This window comes from Chrysoperla carnea, chromosome 1 (assembly GCF_905475395.1).
Source record: "Chrysoperla carnea chromosome 1, inChrCarn1.1, whole genome shotgun sequence".
Taxonomy (NCBI): domain Eukaryota; kingdom Metazoa; phylum Arthropoda; class Insecta; order Neuroptera; family Chrysopidae; genus Chrysoperla; species Chrysoperla carnea.
In genome coordinates, this window is record NC_058337.1 from 55283717 (window position 1) to 55307404 (window position 23688).

General features: G+C 28.4%; 2 protein-coding genes across 2 annotated transcripts in view; both read left to right on the forward strand.

The window, feature by feature from the left end:
• Positions 1–798: 798 nt before the first annotated feature.
• Positions 799–11293, forward strand: LOC123305411 (protein phtf). Its single transcript, XM_044887117.1, has 11 exons — positions 799–1011; positions 1075–1255; positions 3501–3640; positions 5423–5652; positions 6470–6947; positions 7204–7526; positions 7650–8016; positions 8080–8377; positions 8626–8950; positions 9210–9449; positions 9821–11293. Exons 2-11 carry the CDS (start codon positions 1230–1232, stop codon positions 9968–9970), a joined length of 2577 nt encoding a protein of 858 aa, XP_044743052.1. The 5' UTR covers positions 799–1011; positions 1075–1229; the 3' UTR covers positions 9971–11293.
• A 7133-nt stretch (positions 11294–18426) lies between these two features.
• The window catches only part of LOC123291130 (lysophospholipid acyltransferase 1), a 32336-nt gene continuing 27074 nt past the window's right edge, over positions 18427–23688 (forward strand). The window contains exon 1 of the mRNA XM_044871596.1: positions 18427–18852. Within this exon, the coding sequence (XP_044727531.1) occupies positions 18760–18852 (93 nt within the window). The 5' untranslated portion in view covers positions 18427–18759. The remainder of the gene's footprint in view (positions 18853–23688) is intronic.

Here is a 23688-nt window from a genome sequence, read left to right on the forward strand (position 1 = left end):
AATTCTTCGGGGTACATGGTTATCCTGACTATTAAGGACATCTTCGGGAATACGATAATAATTCTTTTCGAAATGTATCGTTAATCGGGGGTTTTTCTAACATTTTTTTTTAAATATACTGTTTTTTTTTTTTTGTTTACTATTTGAACATAATATTTGTCATCCAATGCTCACAAAGTTTTTAAATATCCTCTAGAACCTAATGCAAAAAGCTTAGTCTCAGGTTTTTTTGTGTATAATAGCCATAAGGTTTTTCACCCAAAAATGTCTTTAAAAAATCATTATTATTCAAACGTAATAAAATTTGGCATGTACAGTCTAAACACGAAAACAGAGACGGGGAGACAGTTGAAAAATAATATAAAAATAAATTTTATTTGTTAATTTAAATTCCTTTATCTGCTTATAAAAATTTACCCGTCGAAATATCAAATCTCTAAGATAAGAGCTCTTTGAGTCATCGATAATACTTTTCTTTTTGTGTAAGAGGCTATTTTTTGTCCGACTTGCCATTATTTTTCCAGGGATAGATAAGTTTAAATTGTTTATAACAACGAAGGGCGGTTGATGTAACAAATTCAATAACATTTCTGCATTCAATTGTCCCATCAAAATAGTTTATTTTCTTCTTTTTTTTTTTTTTGTTCAATTGACTTGATTATATAAACCATAAAGTCTTTTTTTAAATTATAACGCAATACCGCCACTATTGTTATCGTTTATCACATGCGCAATACAATTAACGATAGTCAGCTGTTTTATGTCAATTTTAAAATAAACCTTAAAAAAATTTTATAAATAAAATTTTAGTTAACAAATCACACAAATAAAATTTAACTAATAAAATAAATAAATAAAATACCCAGCACAAATATTTTATCACCGATCGAATGATATGAAACGTCATTAGAAACTTATTTTAAAAAAATGTCTATTTATGATTGGCTTGCATTCAAGGTTGATTGATAAAGTATTTCGCGAGACGTTTTTGCGTTAAAAAGAAGCAGGAAGGTATGTAAATTATTAACAACCAAATAAAGTACTTATTAAAATTTACATCCGTTTTAATGTTAGGTGTGAGCAGGCACGTGGATAGTGGAAATAGTAATAACACACTCTCTGAGGAAGGTAAAAATCGACTCGAATTTCTCAAGTAAAACCAGTTGAAGAGTGTTGTGTTCCACTGACACCACATACACGATAATTAAACCGATCGTGTCGTGAAGGTCATGGGCTTGGGAGACATTGTTTCTTGGTAATTTCAAAAATCATTTACAATTGTTTACTAACAAAACTTTATTACACTTGATTTTATTATTAATTTTTTTAACATGAGATATTTTAGGTTTGTGTTTGTTTTAATTTTTACAATCTTTGTTATCTTTGTTGATTTTAAATATGGCGATTTGTTTTAAATTAAACTTTCTAAACTAATTATTGTACTTACTTTGTAGTGTTGTGTGTTTACAATTCTATATCACGCTTGCGATTCTTCGCACTTGTTTGTGAGTGTTTAAATGTAATTCAAGAACTAATACTTCTGTAGTAAGGGCTATCAATTCCTACTCTTAAAAAAAACATATAAATTAATAAAAATATTGATAAATTTTCGTATTTTTTTATTTTACATTTTATTAATTTACTCTACTAAATCACTCGTTATTCCCGCTTCAAAATTTGCAAAAAACTCTTAAATAGTTTGCTAGATTTTTATTTTTCCTCTTTCACTTAACAACAATTAGGATTCAAGCCTTAAAAAGTTACTGAAAAATTCAATTTTAAATCATAATATTTTGTTACTAAATCTCTCTCTCTCCAATACTTATGAAACCTACTTTTGTAAATTTTCACTTTTTTTTTTCATTTGCCAGATACAAGTATATTACGAGTTGGTCGCTTAAGAAATTTCTAACCAGCTGAATTTTCTACCAAATATTTCTTTCTTTTTATTATATTCCATATCTTGAGAGCGACATGTGTCAATGAGTTTCGAAACTATTATGAGGAAATTTAGAGCTTTTAAAATTCTTCGTATTACCTTCCGTAAAAACATTAATAAATACATCAAACGAGAGTTCCGCTGGTTTGTTTTAAATTTAAATTTGTCATTTCCTAAAATTCACAACACTAAAAAGCTCTCAATTATTTTTAAAAAAGTTTAAGTAAAAATGCTATTTTATCCTGTCTTCTAAAGATAATGGCATTACTCAAAATGACTAGGACATAGGAAAGATGATATCTCAACATCAGTAATTATTAAACGATTAAAAACGTACCAATGATAATTTTTCCTTTTCCTATTTTTGAAAGAAATTTATTCAATTATTTATTATTTAAAATTTTTCAAATCATATTTCATCTGAATCTAGTGTTTTTTTTTTTTTTTTTTTTTTTTATTGGGCCGATGCTTGACAAAAATTCATGTAAAGTCAAATCACTTTTTGAATTTTTTGTAAACATTATTTGTGACAATTGTTTCGAGATAACAGTTTTTTCTTCATGGCATTTAAAAATGGAAAAAGAGTCTTATTTGGACAATTTTCATTTAATCGATATCTGCTTCATTACTAAAAGTTTTATTTTATTTATTGATTACTAATTTTTAACAGCTTTGGAATGATAAACAACTTAAAATTAAAGTTAACTGAAATTCGTAATGATTTTTTCAGTTTTGTTGCTAACTCATTCAACGTGCTTTTAACATTTTTCTATCCACTTACTAAGCCACCATCGTACTTGGCCATCATTGAATCAATGCGTCCAGAACCGAAATAATCGTATTTGTTACGTAGACTTCCTTAGGATACGTTTTTAAATGAGCCCAAATGATAAAATTTTATTCAAAATTCAAACCATTTGTGTAATAACAAATATCTTTAAGCTTTAGCTTTCGGATCTTTTGCTTTATTGAGAAATGATGTTTTGAAAATGTCAACTAGTTTCCGCAATTTCTCACTTTTTACTAGAAAAGGTATTTGGGACGTTACGGAATTTTCATCTTTCATCAAACACGATTAATATCTAGATTTGCAGTAAAATAAATTGATAATGTTTTGTGAAATATATCGTAAATATTATTTTAAATGGAAATTGATTTTTTTAGAAAGTTTGCTTTCACTCTGTAGTCTTATTTGCTATAATAAAACGTGACATTTGTTTTTTTTTTTTTAAATCCAGCAAAACAATTTTTACCTAATGTCATATCCTAAGATCCTGAATATTTGCCTTATAGATTTATGAGAAGAATTTTTTGAAAACCATCGAAACTTAAACTGGTACTGAAAACTCAAATTCTATTAAGTGAAATAAATTTGTTAAGAGAATTGTTCAAAAAATTGCATTTTTTGCGGAACTGAATTTATTTATGATGTATTCTCGTAAAAAAAATTGAATTTCGTTAAATATAAAGAACATTGTATTAATTGGTCAACCCTGAATTTTGCGGTCTTTTTTTATAAATATGTTATCAAATTTCAAATGAACAATTATAAAATCCGTAGGTATCAAAAGAAAATTGGAACATACGATAAACAACAATGGGAAAAAACAATCGAACAAAGAATTTTGCATGGTTTAACTCATGTGCCAATGAAAGCAACAAAATTAAAAACAGATTACATAGATGTTGACCTTGTTCGAGGTAAGGATACGATTTTTATTTCCTTTTAAATAACTACTAACATTGCACAAGATAAAAGGCAATATGATTTCCATATTAAAATAATTCGTTAATAAGTTAAAATAATAAATTTGATTAAAACTTTTTAATTTTCAGTAAAGTTATTTCTACTTAAATAAAGCTAATTTATAAAACTGATTACAATTTTTTAATGTAATTTACATTTTCCTCGAACTAGTTTGTGTCCCTCAAAAAACTGGGAACAAATAAAATTTGCTTTTAGCACTTGGCTTAGATAATCTGGTTTATAAAAGGTGGAAAATTTTCATATATACTTTCAAGTAATTTTTTACGAATTTCCTAGCAAATTGAATCTTTCTAACGCTTTAGGAAAACAGCTAATCAAATATAATACAAGACAAACGTAAGATAAAATCAATGTCCATTGAAATGGATATCTGGTAGCCAATAATGGCAGGTATTTTTATGCCGTCATCATTTAAAAAAATAATTGTTTTTAAAGAATAAGAGACGTTAAAAGATTATGCATTAACCGCCGCGAATCGAACCTGAACCTGCTATAATGGGTTTAATCAACTATAATTTTTGGTTAACAAATAAGTGAAATAAACGGTATTTTTCAAATTTTTGGAGTTTTGCCATTTGAAAACAAATAAAAAATGTTTTAAAATATCTAAACAAAAAACCCTTGCTTATGCTACCACTCCACTTAGCATTGCCGCGTCACATTCTTGCTAATATTATGTATTTATTATCTATTAATACACCAAAATTAATTAAAATTATTTGGCTTTTAAAAAAAATAATGAAGGAATATATTTTAAGTAAAAGGCATAAATAAAAATTTAAATATAAAAGCGGTTTGAAATGTGTAAATAAATTTCTTTTTGTTACTTTTCTTTTGAAAGTCAATCTTCTATATAATTTATATAATAAGATAAACCCATTACACAGGGTGGACCATTTTAATGTATTATTATGGCTAATAGCTCGTTTTGTATTTAACCTTATCAACAAATTACTAAAAAGTTACCGAGTTTGATGAGAGACATCATGTTCTGACATCAGATTGGACCTAGTTCTCCGGGTTGCTTTAATAATTAATTTAGATCCTAAAAAGTAAGAGATAGAATAACACTTTAAATTAGAAAGTTGATCCTCATAAAAAAACTAACATTTTATCGAAAACCACTTCAAAATATGTCATTATTGCATTTAATCGAAAGAGAACACGCTCCTATAGAAAAATGCTTTAGCCAAATGTTGTCAAGAACAATAGAGAACATTCGCCTGTTTCCATGAATTTGACCTACTGCAATTTGACTAAATTCAATAAAGACATAATTTTAAGTCTCATTTCCTACGAAAGCTAACAATTTTTCGAAAAAATGTTTTCAATAAAAAATGTTAGTTTTTATATGAAGATCAACATTCTAATTTAAATTGTTATTCCATCTCTTACCTTCTAGGATCTAAATTGACTATTAAAGCAACTCTGGGAACTAGGTCTAATCTGATGTCAGAACGTAATAACTTCCATCAAACTCTGCAACTTTTGTCAAAGTTATAACCAATAAAAATATTTTTTATTGGTTATCTACAAAACGAGCTACTAGCCATAATTGATTAAAATGGTCCTATTCTGTATATATGAAAAAAATTCTGATATTTGTTGCCGGAAATTGATGATACTAGCAAATAATTTCTTCAAATTTAAATCATATATCTATAGTGAGTTTTATTCCTAAAAATTGAAATTTATATTGAAGTATTTTTTTATAGGTTCATCATTTCCTAAAGCCAAACCAAAACATGGATTTGTAACAGTAGCACGATTAGGTACTCTGCGTCTATTGTTTTTACCATTGTATACAAAATGGTGGGTGAAACAAACTTCACCCCGAGTATTTGCACTGTTGTTGGTATTATATTTATTACAACTTATAAATACAGCGATTTATACGCTGAATTCGTCAGCGACATCGTTGAATGATAGTAAAAGTTATCCACAAGTAAGTTTTTTAATTTATTCAAAGGTCTCGAAAATAATTCAGTTATGTTTCTAAAAACATACATTAATGTTTCTGGTTTATAATGGCCAAACAATATTTTTATACTAAAAACTAAATATAGATACAATTTTTTGTAAATAATAGTAATATTAGTTATCGAAATAAATACCACGACACTCGAGATAAAATTGTATATTAAGAAATTCTATTTAAAAAATATAATTAAAAACATAGAACTTATATTTCGCTAAATATCGATATTTCGATTGCAACGCAATCACCGTCAGTAGCTAAATTTATTTATGTAACACATTTCAAACATTCTTACAAAGTTAAAAATAAATATGTAAAACATTACCAACAATTACAGTAACCTTTAAAAAGATAACATAAAAATACAAAGTTATCACAAAATCGAAAAATAAATAAAAATTTGTATAATTTTTTCCACCAAACTTTTTGTAAGTTCACAACAAATTATTTAGTGCGTTTTATAAATAATTTGTACCACTAAATATATTGTTGTGAACTGTTACAAAAAGTCGAACTCGACGGCAAGCGAGCATTTCTTGTTATTTTCATTATCCATTTATTATTAAGATTTATATTTCAACTTTATTTTGTTTATTTACTACCGGTGTTAGTTCAAGACCTGTCAAATGAAAATAAATCACAGAAATAATTTTTTTCCAATTTTTAAGATCTATCATTTTAGAGAATATAGTCATTTTCAGATTCATAAGTTTGTTTAGATCGCGCTCGTTACATAAACTTTAAAAAAAACTGTAATTAAAAATTTTTTTTAAAATTGTTTTAGTCGTATGTACCATTATCAGAAATCCTAGTACCATTTTTAATGATGTTAATACTTAGTATTATTCATTCACAAATTGTCTCAACTAACCCAGGACCTGAAAATCGTAGTAAATTATCACATCCAAAAACACGTAAATTGAAAAGTCGCCGTAGTATTAAGAAATTACGACAGCAACAACTGCAGCAAAATCAACAAGAACAAAATAAACGGCCTGGTTCATGTGATAGTAAAACATCACAAGAGCTAGATGCGTTATTTACTCCTAAAAAAATTTACCAATCATCACCCCAACAGAATAATCCAACGGATCATGTAAAACGTGTCAAAATACAAGGAGAAGAGACAATAATACCAAAACGGAATGTAGCATGGGATTCACCGGTTAAATGTAATATTGAATTGGATCATTCTGTTGAAACATCTGAAACTGAACCATATGTTTCAGCAAATGAAGCAGTAGTTGGGGAACGTCGTTCAGGTAACAATAATTCAAAAGTGCATTTTACTCAAAATTAACATAATTACATCCTATAAAACCTACAACTGTTCAAATAATTGATCAAAAATTGAGAAAACACATCAAAACCATATCAACGGTTTTAGTTTTCTTAATGGGAGAATAAATGGGTGAACATTTTTTGCTGTTAATTTCAGAATATTTTTAGAATCATAGAATATACTAGTTATAGAGTTTACTTCCATTTCGTTAACTAAGCAGCATTTTATATTTGTAGGAATGAAACCAGATCAACCTCTTGATGATGACGGTTTTGAAAGTTTAAATGGAAATGGTTCCAGTGAAAACAGTGTAGAAGTCCCACCTGTAAATCCGCCAATCGAAAATTTGGTTGCCGATGAAGAAGACAATAAAACCGAAACTGTTACTATATCGGGTGAAGGAAAAGAAAAATGTGAAGCTTGGGTCAAACATATCGAATCATCTAGTAGTTTATTGAGACGACGGCGATCGGCGCCAGATCGTTGTCGTTCAACGTCTACAGGAAATGATAGTGACAGTGGGCCTGAAACAAATAACCCTCCTAAACTTCTAATACATGTAAGTCTGATTACACCTAAAAATAAATCCTAATTTAATTTGAATGTTCAACTTTTGAATTTAGTAGTATTAGGGGAGTAGAAATCATAATAGAATAACTGTTTGTATTTTTCGGTTTTTCAGCGACGTGATAGTTTACAAGAGCGTAAAAGTAATTTTTTAACAATAATGTCGTCAACTGTTACTACAATTGAAAGTAGTGGCTGTGATAGTGAAGAGGAGGGCGAGTGTTGTGAAGAATTATCCTCACCTGGTACCGGTGGAAGTTGTTGTCCCCTACTTACTGAAGCTACAACATCGGCTACAGAATGGATTGGTGTCACCACAAACAGTGAAGATTGTTGTACGTATAGTTCAGAATATGACGAAACGGATTCACATATTTCTGAATTTAATACAACGATCGATAATAATAACCAATCGGCAGCATGGGATTTTGATTTGGCTGCTACGGTTATTTTAAATCCAAGTTGTGCACCTTCTGATAAAGGTAAAAAGTACATTTGTTTTTTAAGGACATTCTATTATACCTTCTATTGTTGTATATTTTTAGTCAGTTGCACAATTTGGACAAACCATGATGTAAAAAAAGCGGATTTAACAGTACTCGATATTAGTTCGGCAATAATCGAGCGAGTTGAAGCGATGCCTGATATAATGGATTACTTTTATGGTGGTATTGTTTTATCAATATTTTTAGCATGTTTACCAGCGATATGTCGACTGGGCGAAGGCATACTAGAAACGCACACAATTAATGAAACACAAATTTCCATTGGAGAATTTATAGCATTAATTTATAATGAACCTACTGATGTTTTAATGGATTTTGCACTAGGACCATCGTATTGGTAAACGTTTTCAAATTTTATTTCCATTTGCAGTTCTAGCGACTAATTGCAGAACTGTAAATGAAACAAATTATTTCGTTTTAAATATTTCTCTAGGTTTGCTTTGTCGTAGTTCACAAATATGAGACACTTGGTGCGCTTTGGTGGAGACAATGTCAACGTTGTTCCTGTATTAGTACTTAGAGAAGTATTTAAAACATTTATAACATACGAGCTTTTCATTTGTCATAGGTCATTTTTTATTTTAGGCAAAAATTTGTAATGGTTTTGGGTATACTACAACGTTGGATTTTGGGTAGTCTATTTTTCTTCTTATTAGCCGTGGCAGAACGTACATTTAAACAACGTTTCTTGTATGCAAAGTTATTTCTGCATCTAACTTCATCGCGTCGAGCGCGCAAATCAAATTTACCACATTTTCGTTTGAATAAAGTACGAAATATTAAAACATGGTTATCGGTACGATCTTATTTAAAAAAACGAGGACCTCAGCGATCAGTGGACATGATTGTATCGGCTGCATTTATTATTTCATTGTTGCTTCTATCATTTATTTGTGTAGAATTGTTAAAGGTTATTATTATTATTTTTTTTCGAGAAGTTAAAATCAAAGAACGGAAATTTTCAATAATTTTTTTAAGTTGATATATTATGTTCTTATAATTATAAAATCCCAAAAAACTTTAATGATCACAAATCTCGAAAATAGAATGATTATTATTCAAATATTTGCTGTACACAGCCAGCTTCTTATAACAGAGTATGATGTTTCCATTCTTTTATTTAAACCGAAATTTAAAAAAGCAGTGATTTTTAAAGCCTTATTTTTTAGGATTCCGTTGCATTACATTCACAATATAATTTAGAGGTAATGTTTTGGACATTCTCAATTGGTATTTATATATTGCGATTTATGACATTAGGAGCAAAAATTAATCGAAAATACCGTAATTTATCGGTGTTAATCACCGAGCAAATTAATTTATATCTACAAATTGAACAAAAACCACATAAGAAAGATGAACTAATGGTAGCAAATAGTGTGCTAAAATTAGCAGCTGATTTACTTAAGGCAAGTAAAAGTTTTCTATTTGCATAGATTTCAGTATTTAAGAGTTTCATTGAAATTATACTTTCGAGTTCGAAATAATAATATTTTGCAAGATCGTGTATCTTAATTTTTAACCAATTGGTAAAGAGGGAAATTAGTTGTAGAAATTATATGAGGGCTCTAGTACGGACGTATAATCTGAAACCATACCTCACCCTCAATTATTACGACATGGGATAAGTCAATTTTATTATAAATAATAAAATAATTTAATATAAACTGTAAAACATAAAAACATCCTAATCAAGCAAGCGTCTTTTATTTTGGTTTGTTAAATCGCTTAAATCTCCTAATAAGCTCCAAATTGTAATAATTTTGTTTTCTTTTTTCAGGAATTGGAGAGTCCATTTAAAATATCGGGTTTATCAGCTAACCCCTATTTATATACCGTGACAAAAGTGGTGATATTATCAGCTTTATCTGGTGTTCTATCTGAAATGCTTGGTTTCAAATTAAAATTATTAAAAATTAAATTTAAATAATTAGTTTGAAGCCACACCTATAGAGAATCTTCATAGCCACAAATAAAAACCCACCAGCCTAGAAAAAAATATGCCATCAATTTTAGTATAAATAATAATGATCTCAATAAATAATTATAAGACCCTGAAATTTAGAAAACTGTCTTTTTCAGGACACGTAGAGTTTGAGATGTCAGATTTGATTAATGTTCCAAGTTGTAGTCATTTACAGAAAAATGAATGAATTTGATTCAATATTATTGATGAATTTGAGTTCGAGTACCTCTCTTCATGGTGTGTTATTCTTTATTATATAAACTAGTCAGTTTTATATATTTCTCGCTAAGTGAATTCCTAATTTTAGATCTACAATTTTCTATTTTATTTTAAAATTAGTTAAGATAATGAGGGATAATATCAGTAATCTCTCTTTAATCCTACTATACATTCAAGAAGGTTTTTTGGGGACCTTCAAGAAATCTGGCGAATTCCATAATTCCCGTAATACTTCCGATTTATATATGCCGAAATGTAAGAGTTTACGGCATTTGTAAAATTTTGGTTTACGTTCAGCAGTTAAAATAGGAATCATTTGTAATCAACCAATTTTCGAGTACAAAAGCAAGTTTGTCTCATTCGTGAATTGATATAAAAGAAAGAATATGGTTAATTAACAATACAATCATTGTTCCCTTCAACTTTAAATGAAGGTTTCTGGAACCGCATACTGATTGCGAGATTTTTTACAGTTCTTTTGCCAATTAGTGCAACTATTAATTACAGTATCAAGGTATCATATATCAGGATTTATTAGGTCAAATGTTCTAAGTGCAATGCTATTAACAATTTTTTATTTGACTTGGAAGTAACGAGCGTGCGATAGAAAGTAAAAAATACAAAACCTTTCGCAGTACTTTGTTAACTGATATCTAAGAGTTTCTTGCTTGTTATTGACATTTTTAGAAATTCTAAAGCAATATACTTTTTGTGAGGAAGTTTGCTTTGCATAATACAACCGTTAATGTAAACATATGTGCGGTGTCTATATATAAAAAAAAATCGAGTAATCTTCATTTAATTGCATGCACGGTAATCGTCGGTCTCACTTGGGTTCGATATAACGGGCAAGATATAACTTTCCTTATCTTCACTTTGGCTAAACAAACTCTCCGATAATGAATCCAATATTTGTCATTTCAATTTAATGGCTTATTTCCATAGTTAGTTCACATTTAATTTCTAAAACTAAACCAAAAGGAATAAAAATGTAGAAAAAAATCGAAACCTAGAAAATTCATTCAGCAATAGATACAAACATATCTGTAAATTCTGTAACACAAGTACTTAAGTGTTAAAATTGTATTTTTTCTGATAGAATTTAAAAATAGATTAAGTTTCAAAATAAACTTCTCCTTTTTTTATTTTTGAAGTAATTGAATGGAAAAAAACCAATTTTTCGTTCGTAACGAATTGTGATTTAAAAAATGTTTAAAATGAGCTTGAAACAAAAAAATTAAGATTTCAATCATTTTTGTAGCTCACAGACTTCTATTAAATATAGACTGATAACATATTCTGATCGAATTGTATGTTGACATGTTACTGTGTCTTATTAACTACATTATACATACAGTGTGTCTCATTTAAGATGAAGTTAAGTTATTTATAGAAATATCGATTTGAAATTTTGGAAAGTCATAGAGGGTGATAGGTCACATTTTTTAAGATACTTAACCGAAATCTGAACATTCAACTCAGCCTACTACAAATGGACAAATAGGGCCGATCCTTATTGTTTGTTTATCCCCATAAATTAATTTTCATGACAAAATTCGCATTTTTTTATTCATTTAATCAATTTTTTCATTATTTTGTCTTTACTAAAAATTATTACAAGTTTATTTTATAACTAGTGGGCTATGGAATGTAAAAACTAGACAAAGTGATAATTTAATAGTGTTATATATTCAAATATTTCAATAAACTCGTAATAATTTTGAGTGTAGACCAAAATAATGAAAAAATTAAAAAAGCAATTTTTTTCGATATCTCTAACCATCCTCACGCTATGCTAAATATTAAAAATCGGCCCTATTTGTCAATTTGTAGAAGGCTGGGTTGAAAGTTCAGATTTCGGTTAAGTATCTTAAAAAATGTGACCCACCAGCCTTTATGTGCAAAATTTCAAATCGATATTTCTATAAATAACGAAAATGGTGGTGTTTTCATCTTAATCGATATAAGGATATCTTCATCTTAAATGCGGCATACTGTATATAGGCCACGCTGACATAGATAGCTAATGCACGAAAACAATCATTATTGGTCTATACTTAAGTGTTGTCTGTGTTGAAGTCAATTTCAAATTTGTTACACACTAGCTTTTTTTAAAGAGCATGATTTATTTTCGAAGGATATCTATAGAGAGATGTATCCATATCAAGTGAAGTTAAATACTTTGGGTGGGTATAACCTCTTTATTAATTTTCCTTAAGAAGAGCAATTTTATTATTCTAAAGATGGGTACCCACTAGTTTTGTGACTAATCTTTCAAACTTGGCTCATTCACTCGTAGACACTGTAGGATACTCAAAAATTTCCGATGATATCCATAATGCTATTATTAGTTAATGTTGCCACAATCGAGTGAAAAAAATCTTATAATGCAATTAATAATTATAATTATTGATACGATTATAAATAAAACTTAAACATTGATAGAGTCGATTAATCGTTTGTAAATAACCGATTATTGAATTCTCTATAAAAAATTTAAAAAAATTGATCATTCATTATATAAATTTAAACAAATTGATCATTCATTATAAAAACCTAAATTTTAAAGTTGCCCAATTAAACAGATATTAATTTATTAATAGATATAATCGATTTTGAAAAATAAACCAATATTTTTCCATTGTATAGTTAGCCCGAGTGTGCTCTTTACATTAAACTACTGTTATAGTTTTTGGTAACTGTAGTTATAAATCAACAATGCAACACTTCAGCAATTACAACTGCAAGTCAGTTAGTCATATTTGGACCGCTACCATTGCATGCGCTATGGTCATTCTATCAGAAATTAATCAAATTTTTAATCAATTATTTTTGGCAATACTAATATTATTTACTTTTGGAATTAAATGTCACAGATTAGCCCCAAAACTTTTAATCTCAAGTGGACACTCGCCCAAATGTTATTCATATATTAAAAAATTCGTTATGTCTTCACAAATTAAAACTATTTTGTATTTGAATCATAAATATCGTAATTATAAACTTATAAAATATATTGAAAATGGTGTAAAACAATGTCCCCACCATGAAGGCTGCAATCATATCGCGTCCCTATATGTTTATGATATAGATAAACGAAGTCTCTTTAATGATATTATAAACACGTGAGGATATGGTAGCATAACGACGTTGGTCTTATTTTTTTAAATTCAGATGTCTGTGATTTGAATATAACATGGGAATATAAACAATTTGTATGTATAGATTATGGAGTGTAGAGTAAACTCTACACTCCATAGTGTAGATCGTGATTCTATATGTGAGAGACGATTTTTTATAATAAAAAATTTGATCTTAACAAAAAATGATTTAATTTTTTTAAGACCATTAATTTCGGTTATAAAATTTTAATACTTTGTTTATGGATCATCTAAGTCGATTGTTTTTAATTTTAGATTTATAAATTTTATTTAAAACTTTTATTGGTGAATTAATGATCTGTAAAATTTGTTGTAAAAAATGGTTGTAAAATTCTATTTAAATGGCTAAAGCCCACACTACAGAAATATATATATATAAGCAGTTATAAACGAACCTTAGGCATTGGCGTTTTTTACTGTATCTGATAATTTAACGACATAACTATATACACGACGATAAAATTGATGGGGGGATTGTATTAGATCATTAATTAACACAAAATTTCTGGAAGTATTAATTTTTTTTACTCAATTTATCCTTTTTTGCAAAAACGGAAGTAGAAGTTAAAAATAATCAATAAACAAACATTCGTTTCGCTGGGTTTTTTTCGGATTATGTATACAATTATTGATTTGTATTTAAGGCAATTACATTACCAGTTACTTTCGTTTAACTAAAAAATTTACTGTTTTTTATGGTATTATTCTATTTTCAAAACGTTCAAATATATTTCAGGGCGTTACAGATCATTCTCCAGATTTTTAAAGCAATTCGGAATATTATAATAATCCTAATTTCCTTATCAATAATCAGTACCTGTCGGTCCATAAGTTTGTGCTCTTGTTGTTTAAATTTACTTGTATGCGCTCGTGTTGAATTCCGACGGCGATAATAAATTTTTCGCCATGTAAAATACGCCAAGACTGTTTTACCGTTAAGCCAAATTGTAACTTTTCTTTGTTTGTTTTTTTTTTTTTGAGTACTTAAATTGAAAGGGAATCCTATTCAAATTAACCAGTGAGAAAAATATTGTCAGGCAATATTATAACGTCACATTTTAGAAAACCTACACTTATCACTACACTTATCAATACTAAAATACTGAACGTTTTTCTAAAAGTTCCAAGGTTTTTGCACCAATTATTATAATATATTATAAGCATGACAAAGTAAATAAAATATTATTTTCTTATTTTTTTGTCTAATGAATAATTCTATAACTGCTTATACTATATAGGCTTTTCAAAAAAATTATCGAACTACTCTGATCTCGAATATTGAGAGCTTTGGAGAAAATAGACTCATACATATGTGTTATTTGTTTATAAATTCAAGAATTTGATTAAAACTCAATATCGGTTCAAATCGATAAGAATATAAAAGAAAAACTAAAAAGAAAATAGTTTTTTAAATTGGATGAGTTGGGCAGCAATATGCTTTTTAATAAAAATTTTTCTTATAAGCAACAAATATTTCTCCCAATTTCTTACCATAATTCTAGAAATCAATGCAGAGAAGAGAGGGGGTCTTTCGATATTTTTTTGAAGACTCGATATACAGAGTGAGGCTTAAGGGTATGTGCAGTTGTAATGCTATTTAATATAATAAACTAATGTATTGTGTCAGAAATTAAAAAAAAAAAACAAGTGAAAACAAACAATTGACTGAGTTAATTGTTGAAATACCATACATAGTCAGTGTTGATTTCTTTATTACACATACAAACATGTGACACATACATAACTGATAATCAAGTATAGTACATATGTAAATGACTTTATAGTGTTCTGCATTACCGACCGACATTTAGTGTATAGTTTGTACACATATTATAAAATTTCCGCCTAATTGGCGCCCTCACGGGTAAACAGTGATGTTTACGAAAAAATGTTTCAAACAAAAGTTGTTTAATTTTTTACATTTATTATTATTTAACATTTTTTACATTTAAACTTTTGTTCTATCTCTAACGGTTTATAAGATGGGTCCTACGGACCCAAGACCCAATTGACCTATGATGCTCATTTACGAACTTGACCTCACTTTTTACGTCCTGAGTACGCTGTAAAAATTTCAGCTCGATATCTTTTTTCGTTTTTGAGTTATCGTGACCACAGACGGACGGACGGGCGGACAACCGGAAATGGACTAATTAGGTGATTCTATGAACACCTATGACAAAATTTTTTTCCTAGCATCATTATTTTTAAGCGTTACAAACTTGGGACTAAACTTATAATACTATGTATATTTCATATATACATGGTATAAAAAGATGAAACTCTTACAGTTGTCATTGATAATAATATGAATCTTATATGAATGATCATTGTAACCATGGTGATGGGCAAATTTATGTATGTATTTTCTATAAAATACATTGGTTTGTAATATTGAATCAAATAGCATTCTAACTGGATATCCAATAATCCACTCTGTATTACCTATGTTTAATTTAACTGAACCTAAAATTTATTAAGTAATAAAGTATAATTGTCTATATTTGTTAATTGACAAAATAAATATTTATTAGTAAAACTATTCCACAATATTTTTTTTTTAAGTATTGTTCCCACAGTCCGTAGTTTGGAGCTGTAAGTATGGTCTTTTTCGTATGACAGAATTTAAATCCTCTTCAACACATTTACGCTTTCAACGATTTTTTAACGATCTTTGGGAATCTAACAAAATACATTCAATTAACTCAATATACATATTTAATGTTGATTTAGTGTTGAAGAGGGTTTAAATTCTGTCATACGGAAACGGAAAAGGCTTCTAAATGTAACCCCCATCCAACTAGTGCTGACGTCTAGCAGATCCTTTTGAATTTTCACAGGAAAAAGGCTAATTTAAGTGCCGGGTGTAATGGGCCCATCGAATTTATTGCCCGAGATCTAGAGTTAACTCCACTCTTTTGTAGTTTTCTTGTGTGAATCTCAGATTAGACTCACAATAAGATTCAATTCACCGATTCACACGATATGCGAATAAGGTTTCGGTTTAAATTTCTTCTTTTGAGCACTTAAAATTTGAATAATAATATAATAAAGGGCATTGGAAGGGAGGTATAATCGAATCGAATATTTTCGATAGTAAAGTTTATGAGGTGCTACTTCAAATATACCTGCATAACACAAGGTTCAAAAAAATTTATCAAATAGATAAATAGATATATAAATAAAATTCAATACAATATACTGATTTTTGTACATCCAAAGATGAAAATTAAGCGTTCTTACATAATTTAAGTTTCTGTAAATTTAGTACCCCCATACTTTATCTTTTCTTACATGAAAAATTTATAACGGGTGCTAAATTTACAAAAAAAAAAAGAAGAGTATTCGTAAATCATCGGCATCCTGTATAGGTCGAAAAGGCTGCTAGAATTCGTGCTTTTTGCGTGAAATTCTGCGAAATAACACAATAACCGTAAAATGGTACAAAAGTAGGGAAAGTTAATTTTTTAATTCTTATTAACCTGATAAAAGCCGTTCTTATGGTTTTAATCTTATAAGCTTCATGGTTTTAATACTAAATTGAGAGAAATCAAGAATGCTTGTCGTTTGAAAACACACAACAAACACATAAGAAATGTCGCCGCAAATAAAATGATCAAACGTAAAAAAAATAAAAGTAAATCTTGGTTGTGTAAAAAATATTCAAGTAGAATTTTTAAGTATTTATAATGTAAGTACCAACATTATATATATGACTTGATTCTTTGAACATCCTCTACAAATGATTATTCAAAAGAGGGATATGGATATAAAGACCACACATTTTATTATAGACTTATCGACACAAAAGCTAATTGGCTATAATTTATTTAATAAAAATTTATGGCCCTTATTTGTATTTCGTATAAATTAATTTATAATTTAAATTGTCTTTTCTATGAAATAAATATCAAAATTTGTTAAAAAGTAAAACGTTTATTTAAAGGTAACGTCATAAACTTTATGGCAAAAATTATTAATTTTGAATAAATATATTTCAAACCACATATGTGAGAAATTTACGCCGGCACATTATCAGTTTTATTACGTAAATAAAGAACATTGGTCTGAAACGTACGTTTAATGTCAGAATTCTGACGGTTTGACAGCAAGTATTTAATGCGAAACGTACTGATCGAGCTGCATTATATCTTTCGGCGATAAAGCAATTTAAACGCTTGGAGGTGGTATACATTTACGCTTGTGCAAATAGGAGCCAAACCGTCAAAGTAAATATTATCGGCCAGGCGTAATTGAATCACTCGGCAGTTTAGTTAATATCTAACATACTGCGAAACTGTCCAGAAGAACTTAGTGCTGTTGGTCGAGGTTCAATTTAATTATCTATTTCAAATATACCTGCATAACACAAGGTTCAAAAAAGAATGTAAAATCAAAACAATATATTGATTTATTATACTCTAAAGTTCAAATTAAGCATTTTTACTTTATTTAATCTTTTGTAAATTTAGTACCCTCATACTTTTTTTACCACAAGAAATATATATATATATATATATATATATATATATATATATATATATGTATATATACATATATTAAAGCGGTAAATTTAGAAAAAAAGGCAGGTCCGTCAGCAAATGTTTTTTGCGAAACATATACTGAGGCGTATTCTTTCTTTCCACGTTAAACGATTTAAATGCTTGAAAGTGATACATTTAAAAAAAGTAGTACCAAACTGAAGGAGTGCGGGTTTTGAATATAATTTATGAAAATTTCATTCAATAATTCTAAAGACTAAGGGGTATGCCGATAAATTTTCAATAAATTTCATAAACATCCTAAAAATATAAATTGAATAATAATCAACTATTTTATTTATTTAAAATCAAATCCGTTTTTAATTCCAATAACATCCTTTACACATCGATTTTCAATTAAAGCTTTGTTGTAAATGAATTTTTTCTCTAATTTTACAGAATTTAAATCAAATTGAGTGGAACGAACTAAAATGATTGGACTTTGGAATTACTCACCTCATCAAAAACACCTTTGAATACATATGTTAATTATAATTAGTTACACATCAAATCGTTTGATGTCGCACATATCGCACGCAACACACGATGTTTATGTTGACAGCTACCATGATGCTAACTGCTGCTTGTTGCCTACTCTAGTACTCTAGCTAGACCAATATAAAAGCAAAAGCAAGCAAGTAGTGGTTTTAAACTCATGGACTAGAGATGTTGTCATAATCGTTTGTCTGTGTATTACACAAATCTCAATATTATTAATGACTTTTATTTTATAAATAAACGCGACAAACGTGATAACTGTATTGTTGTGTTTTCGACTGAATAGTTAAGAAAAAACAATTCTTTTTAATTTTTTATATGGAATATATTTAATATGTCAGAAGATTTTGTATTAGCGAATGATAATTATCATGGGGTGTATTGGTTTTCAATTATATCCGAATGGACAGGATTACCTCTTGATCAGGTATGTTTTCCTTAGAAAAAATAATTCGAAATATCTTTATTGTTGTTGAGAAATTTTACTTTTGCGTAACGATTTTTTTTCATGTTTATTTTTGAATAGATTTATTTTTAGAAGTTCTAAAAGATTTTTTGCGTGAATTTATTAAAGTTTTGTTAACGTTAATATATTTATAGTTTTTAACACATTTTGTATATGTTTAAAAGATTTGCACTCGAACGTATAAATGAAACTTATGAATGCAGTTCATTATACTTTGATGCCGGGTAGTGCTCAGTTTAGATGATACAAAAAATTTTAAATTGGTTTGAGAGTTTTAAAAACAGTTTTTAAATGAATGAAGAGTTGAATGAAACGGTTACAGTTATTCAAATAACAAAAGTCCCATTAATGGTTTGTTTATAATAAAAAATGTAATTAAAATCACACAATATGTAATATTTATACTTATACCGCCGATGCCGACATTTCGATTTTCAACGTAATTATCTTGAGCATAGCCACTGCATTCATAACATATTACAATCATTTATAACCACTTACAAAACACACAATAAATTTTCTTATGTTTAAAACTTTTAATTCTTAAAATTGGTTTTTAATTTAATTTAACTCAAAAAAGTTAGCTTTAGGTATGCAATATAGAAAAAGTTATTCACCTAAATCCGTCGAGTTTTCCGCCTCGATGTTTAGAATGGATTTTTATGTTTCGAGGCATCTTGATTCCAAATATTACATTTTTATTCTTTAGCTATGTAAATACAATGTAAATAGATGTCTTTGAATACAATTACTCTAAATTGAAAAGTATTTAATTATACCTTAAGGGACGTCGATAATCATAGGAATCTGCATAAAAAAGTTTAAACTGTCTAGGTAAATTTACAAATAATTTTCGAGCAATATTAAGTCGAAAAATAATATTATACAAATGTTGAATCTTATAAACGTCGATTCACAACTTGTAAACACTGTGAAATACAGTATCTACTCCCAATCTGAATATAAAAACGAAAACCCTAACGTTGAGTTGGGTAGGTATAACAAAAATTTAAAAAATATCTATCAAATTTTTGTATTCAAATGCATGCTTAAAAATATTGATGCTATGAACAAAATTTTGGTATAGGTGTTCATAGAATCATCTAATTAGTCCATTTTCGGTTATCCATCCGTCCGCCCGTCTGTGAACATGATAAGTCAAAAACGAAAAAAGATATCAAGCTGAAATTTTTACAGTGCACTCAGGACGTAAAAAGTGAGATCGAGCAAATGAGCAACACAAGTCAATTGGGTCTTGGGTCCGTAGGACCTATCTTGTAAACCGTTAGAGATAGAAAAAAAGTTTAAATGTAAAAAATGTTCCTTATAAAAAATAAACAAGTTTTGTTTGAAACATTTTTTTGTAAACATCATTGTTTACTCACGTGGGCACACATTAGATACAAACTTTATAGTATGTATTAATTAATATGGGATTATCAGTTATGTAGTGTGACATGTACATATAGGTATATGTGTAATGTGATAGAGTAATCAACACTGTCTATACATGATATATCAACAATTAACTCAGTCATTTGTTTGTTTTCACTTGTTTTTAATTAAAATTTTCTTCTATGATTAATATTTTTACCCATAGCCCAAAACTTTGGATGATATATATAGATACACTTCCATAGACAGCCTGTATAAGGTACAACAATTGACTGCAAAAGTGGTTAATATTTTTGAGTAGAAGTATTTTATGACACTGTAAAATATTTATATTGCATTTTAACCAATTTGCAATTATTGATTGGCTTATGATTGTGTTTTTTGATTAATATTTAAATTATTAACTAAATTATTAATTTACCAAGAAAGTACCAAATAGCACAAATTAAAATACTCAATATATAAGTCCTCTCTTTTCGAATGACTCGGTGTATAAAGAGTATCTATAGAGGGTACTTTCGGTAGTGAAAAAAATAAACTATGAAATTTGAAAAAGTTCAAATTTATGTAAAAAAAAATATACTTAAATATTCTGATTTCGAGTCGTAAAAGCATACTTTTCTTTTATAATATTAAAATTAAAAATCGTAATTTTTAAATTGTATATCACGTCACCTAAAACGCGGACAAGCCCTGAACCATAGACCATCAGTTAGTTCAATGTAGACTGCTGGGTATAAGATATCCATAGATAATAAATATTTATATTTATTTTAATTAGTTGTCTATGAATATATCTGTCAAACTTATCTGTGTTATTTCGTATAATGATACCGATATTACGTCACCAAATTGGATGCCCGCGTTTTTGACAGTTTAAAAAAGGTTTAAAATTTAATTTTAGTTTTTGGCAAGAAAGCGTGTGTTTTTTTTCCGAAATAAGTTTTTGGTGGCTTTTTATTAGCAAAATCAACATTTTGAAGTATTTTTTCAAATATAGTAAAATACCCCATTATACATATTATAAGGATTAAATAACCGCAGTAACATAAATAATGGAAGTGGGAGGGAACTTTTATTCATAAAATTTTTATTGTCTATTGTAAAAATTTAACAACTTTGAAAATTTCATTTTATATCTCTTCGATTCAGCTGTTTGTAAAAAATTATTTAGTCACGGACTTGCGGAAAAATCGCAAGTGCTCAACCGGGGTCCTTTAACTAAGGGACTCTCTATCATTGATACGGCTGATATGGCGGTAGTTACTCTCCCGTATTAAATATGAATTTTAACATGTCTTGAAATTTACAATTAGATATCTAGATAAAAGCTCCTTAAAAGCACATATTAATGGTGAAATAAACAAAATAAAAAATTATCGCATGTGATTTTCTTTTACGTAAATTATAAACAAAAAATATTTTAATTGAAAACTATTTGTAGAATAATAAGGAATTAATTCTTGCCTATTCATGGAATTTAAACGACCTTGGAATATGAAAATAAAGTAGTTTTATTCAAATTAGAAAACTTGAATAATAATTTTTACAAATCGGTGCATACTTTTTATATGAAAACCATCTTTAAGTAGTTTTTTTTAAACATAAAAATTTAAATAATTTATATTCAATGCAGGTAATTTACCTTCAACTTAATTATGAAATTCATCCTTGCTGAAATTTACTCAGGCGTCTATGTTATGCGTAGTAAATATCAGACTTTTATGTTTAGTAAATTTTACTGTCTTCTTTTTTTTCAAAATAAGATATGAACTTTGTGCCCGATAACTTTCCGATTCAGTAAATCATTGTATAAACGGTTAAGTGTTTCTACAAAAAAATCTAAAAATAATCCAAATGAAAAGTTGAATAATAAAATTACCTACTGATTGTTACTTCTCATTTACTAAGAATAAAAATTTAACACGCAAAATAATTAATTTTATATCCTGTATATATGAAATATGTATATAGGTATTCTAAGTTTAGACTCAAGTTTGTAAAGCTTAAAAATATTGATGCTACGAACAGAATTTTGGTATTCATAAAATCACTTAATTAGTCCATTAACGGTCTGTCCGTCCACCAACACGATAACTCGAAAACGAAAAAAGATATCAAGCTGAAATTTTAATAGCGTGCTGAGGGCGTAAAAAGTGAGTTAGAGTTCGAAAATAAGCAACATAGGTCAATTGGGCCTTGTAAACCGTTAGAGAGAGAACAAAAGTTTAAATGTAAAAAATGTTAATTATAAAAAAATAAACAACTTTTGTTTGAAACATTTTTTCGTGATGATAGCTGTTTACTCGTTAGGGCGCAAAATATGACAAAATTTTGGTGTCCATATATTCTCCAAATCTATAAAAGGTCTATATTTTCCAAAACTACATAGGTAGTTGAAAATTTGCAGACAGCTACAAATAGTGGTCTTGTGAAATATTCTCGAAAAACGCAAAAAAAAATATTCTAAAAAATATTATCGAAAATTTCGTAAACCAAATAAATGGCGCCATAATTGTGTTGCTTTTTTAAACGCTTTTCATTTATAAAAAATAATGCAAACACTGATATTGAAACTGTCTATACAGGATATTTCAACAATTAACTCAGTCAATTGTTTCTTTTCACTCGACTTGTTAATTTAGATATTTAATAATTTATTTTGTCCACCTAGTATTTAGACCTAAAGAGTCCATTTTCGATTGTCTGTCTGTCTGCCCGTCTAAGTTCGTAAATAAAGATAGGCTAAGTCCGTGGATGAGAAACAGTCAATCTTGGGTCCGTAAGGCCCAACTTGTAAACAATATTAGAGTAACAACAAAAGTTTAGTTGTAAAAACTGTTCCTTATAAAAAAGTAAACAATTTTTGTGCTAGACATTTTTTTGTAAACGTCACTGTTTACCCGTGAGGCTGCAAATTAGAACAAAATTTTGGGCTCCATTTTCTCCAAAACTATAAAAGATAGGAAGTTGAAAATTTACAGATAGTTTCAACTGGTGGTGTTGTGGAGTATCGAAAAACAGGAAAAAATTTTAGAAAATTTTCGAAAACCAAATAAATGGCGACTGAAAGGCCGCCATACTTGAATTGATTTTTTAAATTCTCCTAACTTATTAAAAAAAATAAAACAAGTACTGACATTCAACACATTCTATACAGGGTATTTCAACAATTAACTCAGTCAATTGTTTGTTTTCACTTGTTTACATTTAAACTTTCGTTCTGTCTCTAACGGTTAACAAGATGGGTCCTACGGACTTGAGACCCAATTGACCTATGTGGTTAACGAACTTAGCCTCACTTTTTATGTCCTGAGCACGCTGTAAAAATTTCAGCTTGATATCTCATTTCGTTTTTGAGTTATCGTGTCCACAGACAGACGGGCTGATGGGCGGACAACC

Excerpts from the sequence above, each read along its gene's own strand:
- LOC123305411 (XM_044887117.1), top strand. The coding sequence starts at position 1,230 with ATGGGCTTGGGAGACATTGTTTCTTG. Across the intron at positions 5,653-6,469 it reads ATAGTAAAAGTTATCCACAA|TCGTATGTACCATTATCAGA; the intron begins GTAAGTTTTTTA and ends AAATTGTTTTAG. Across the intron at positions 7,527-7,649 it reads CTCCTAAACTTCTAATACAT|CGACGTGATAGTTTACAAGA; the intron begins GTAAGTCTGATT and ends TCGGTTTTTCAG.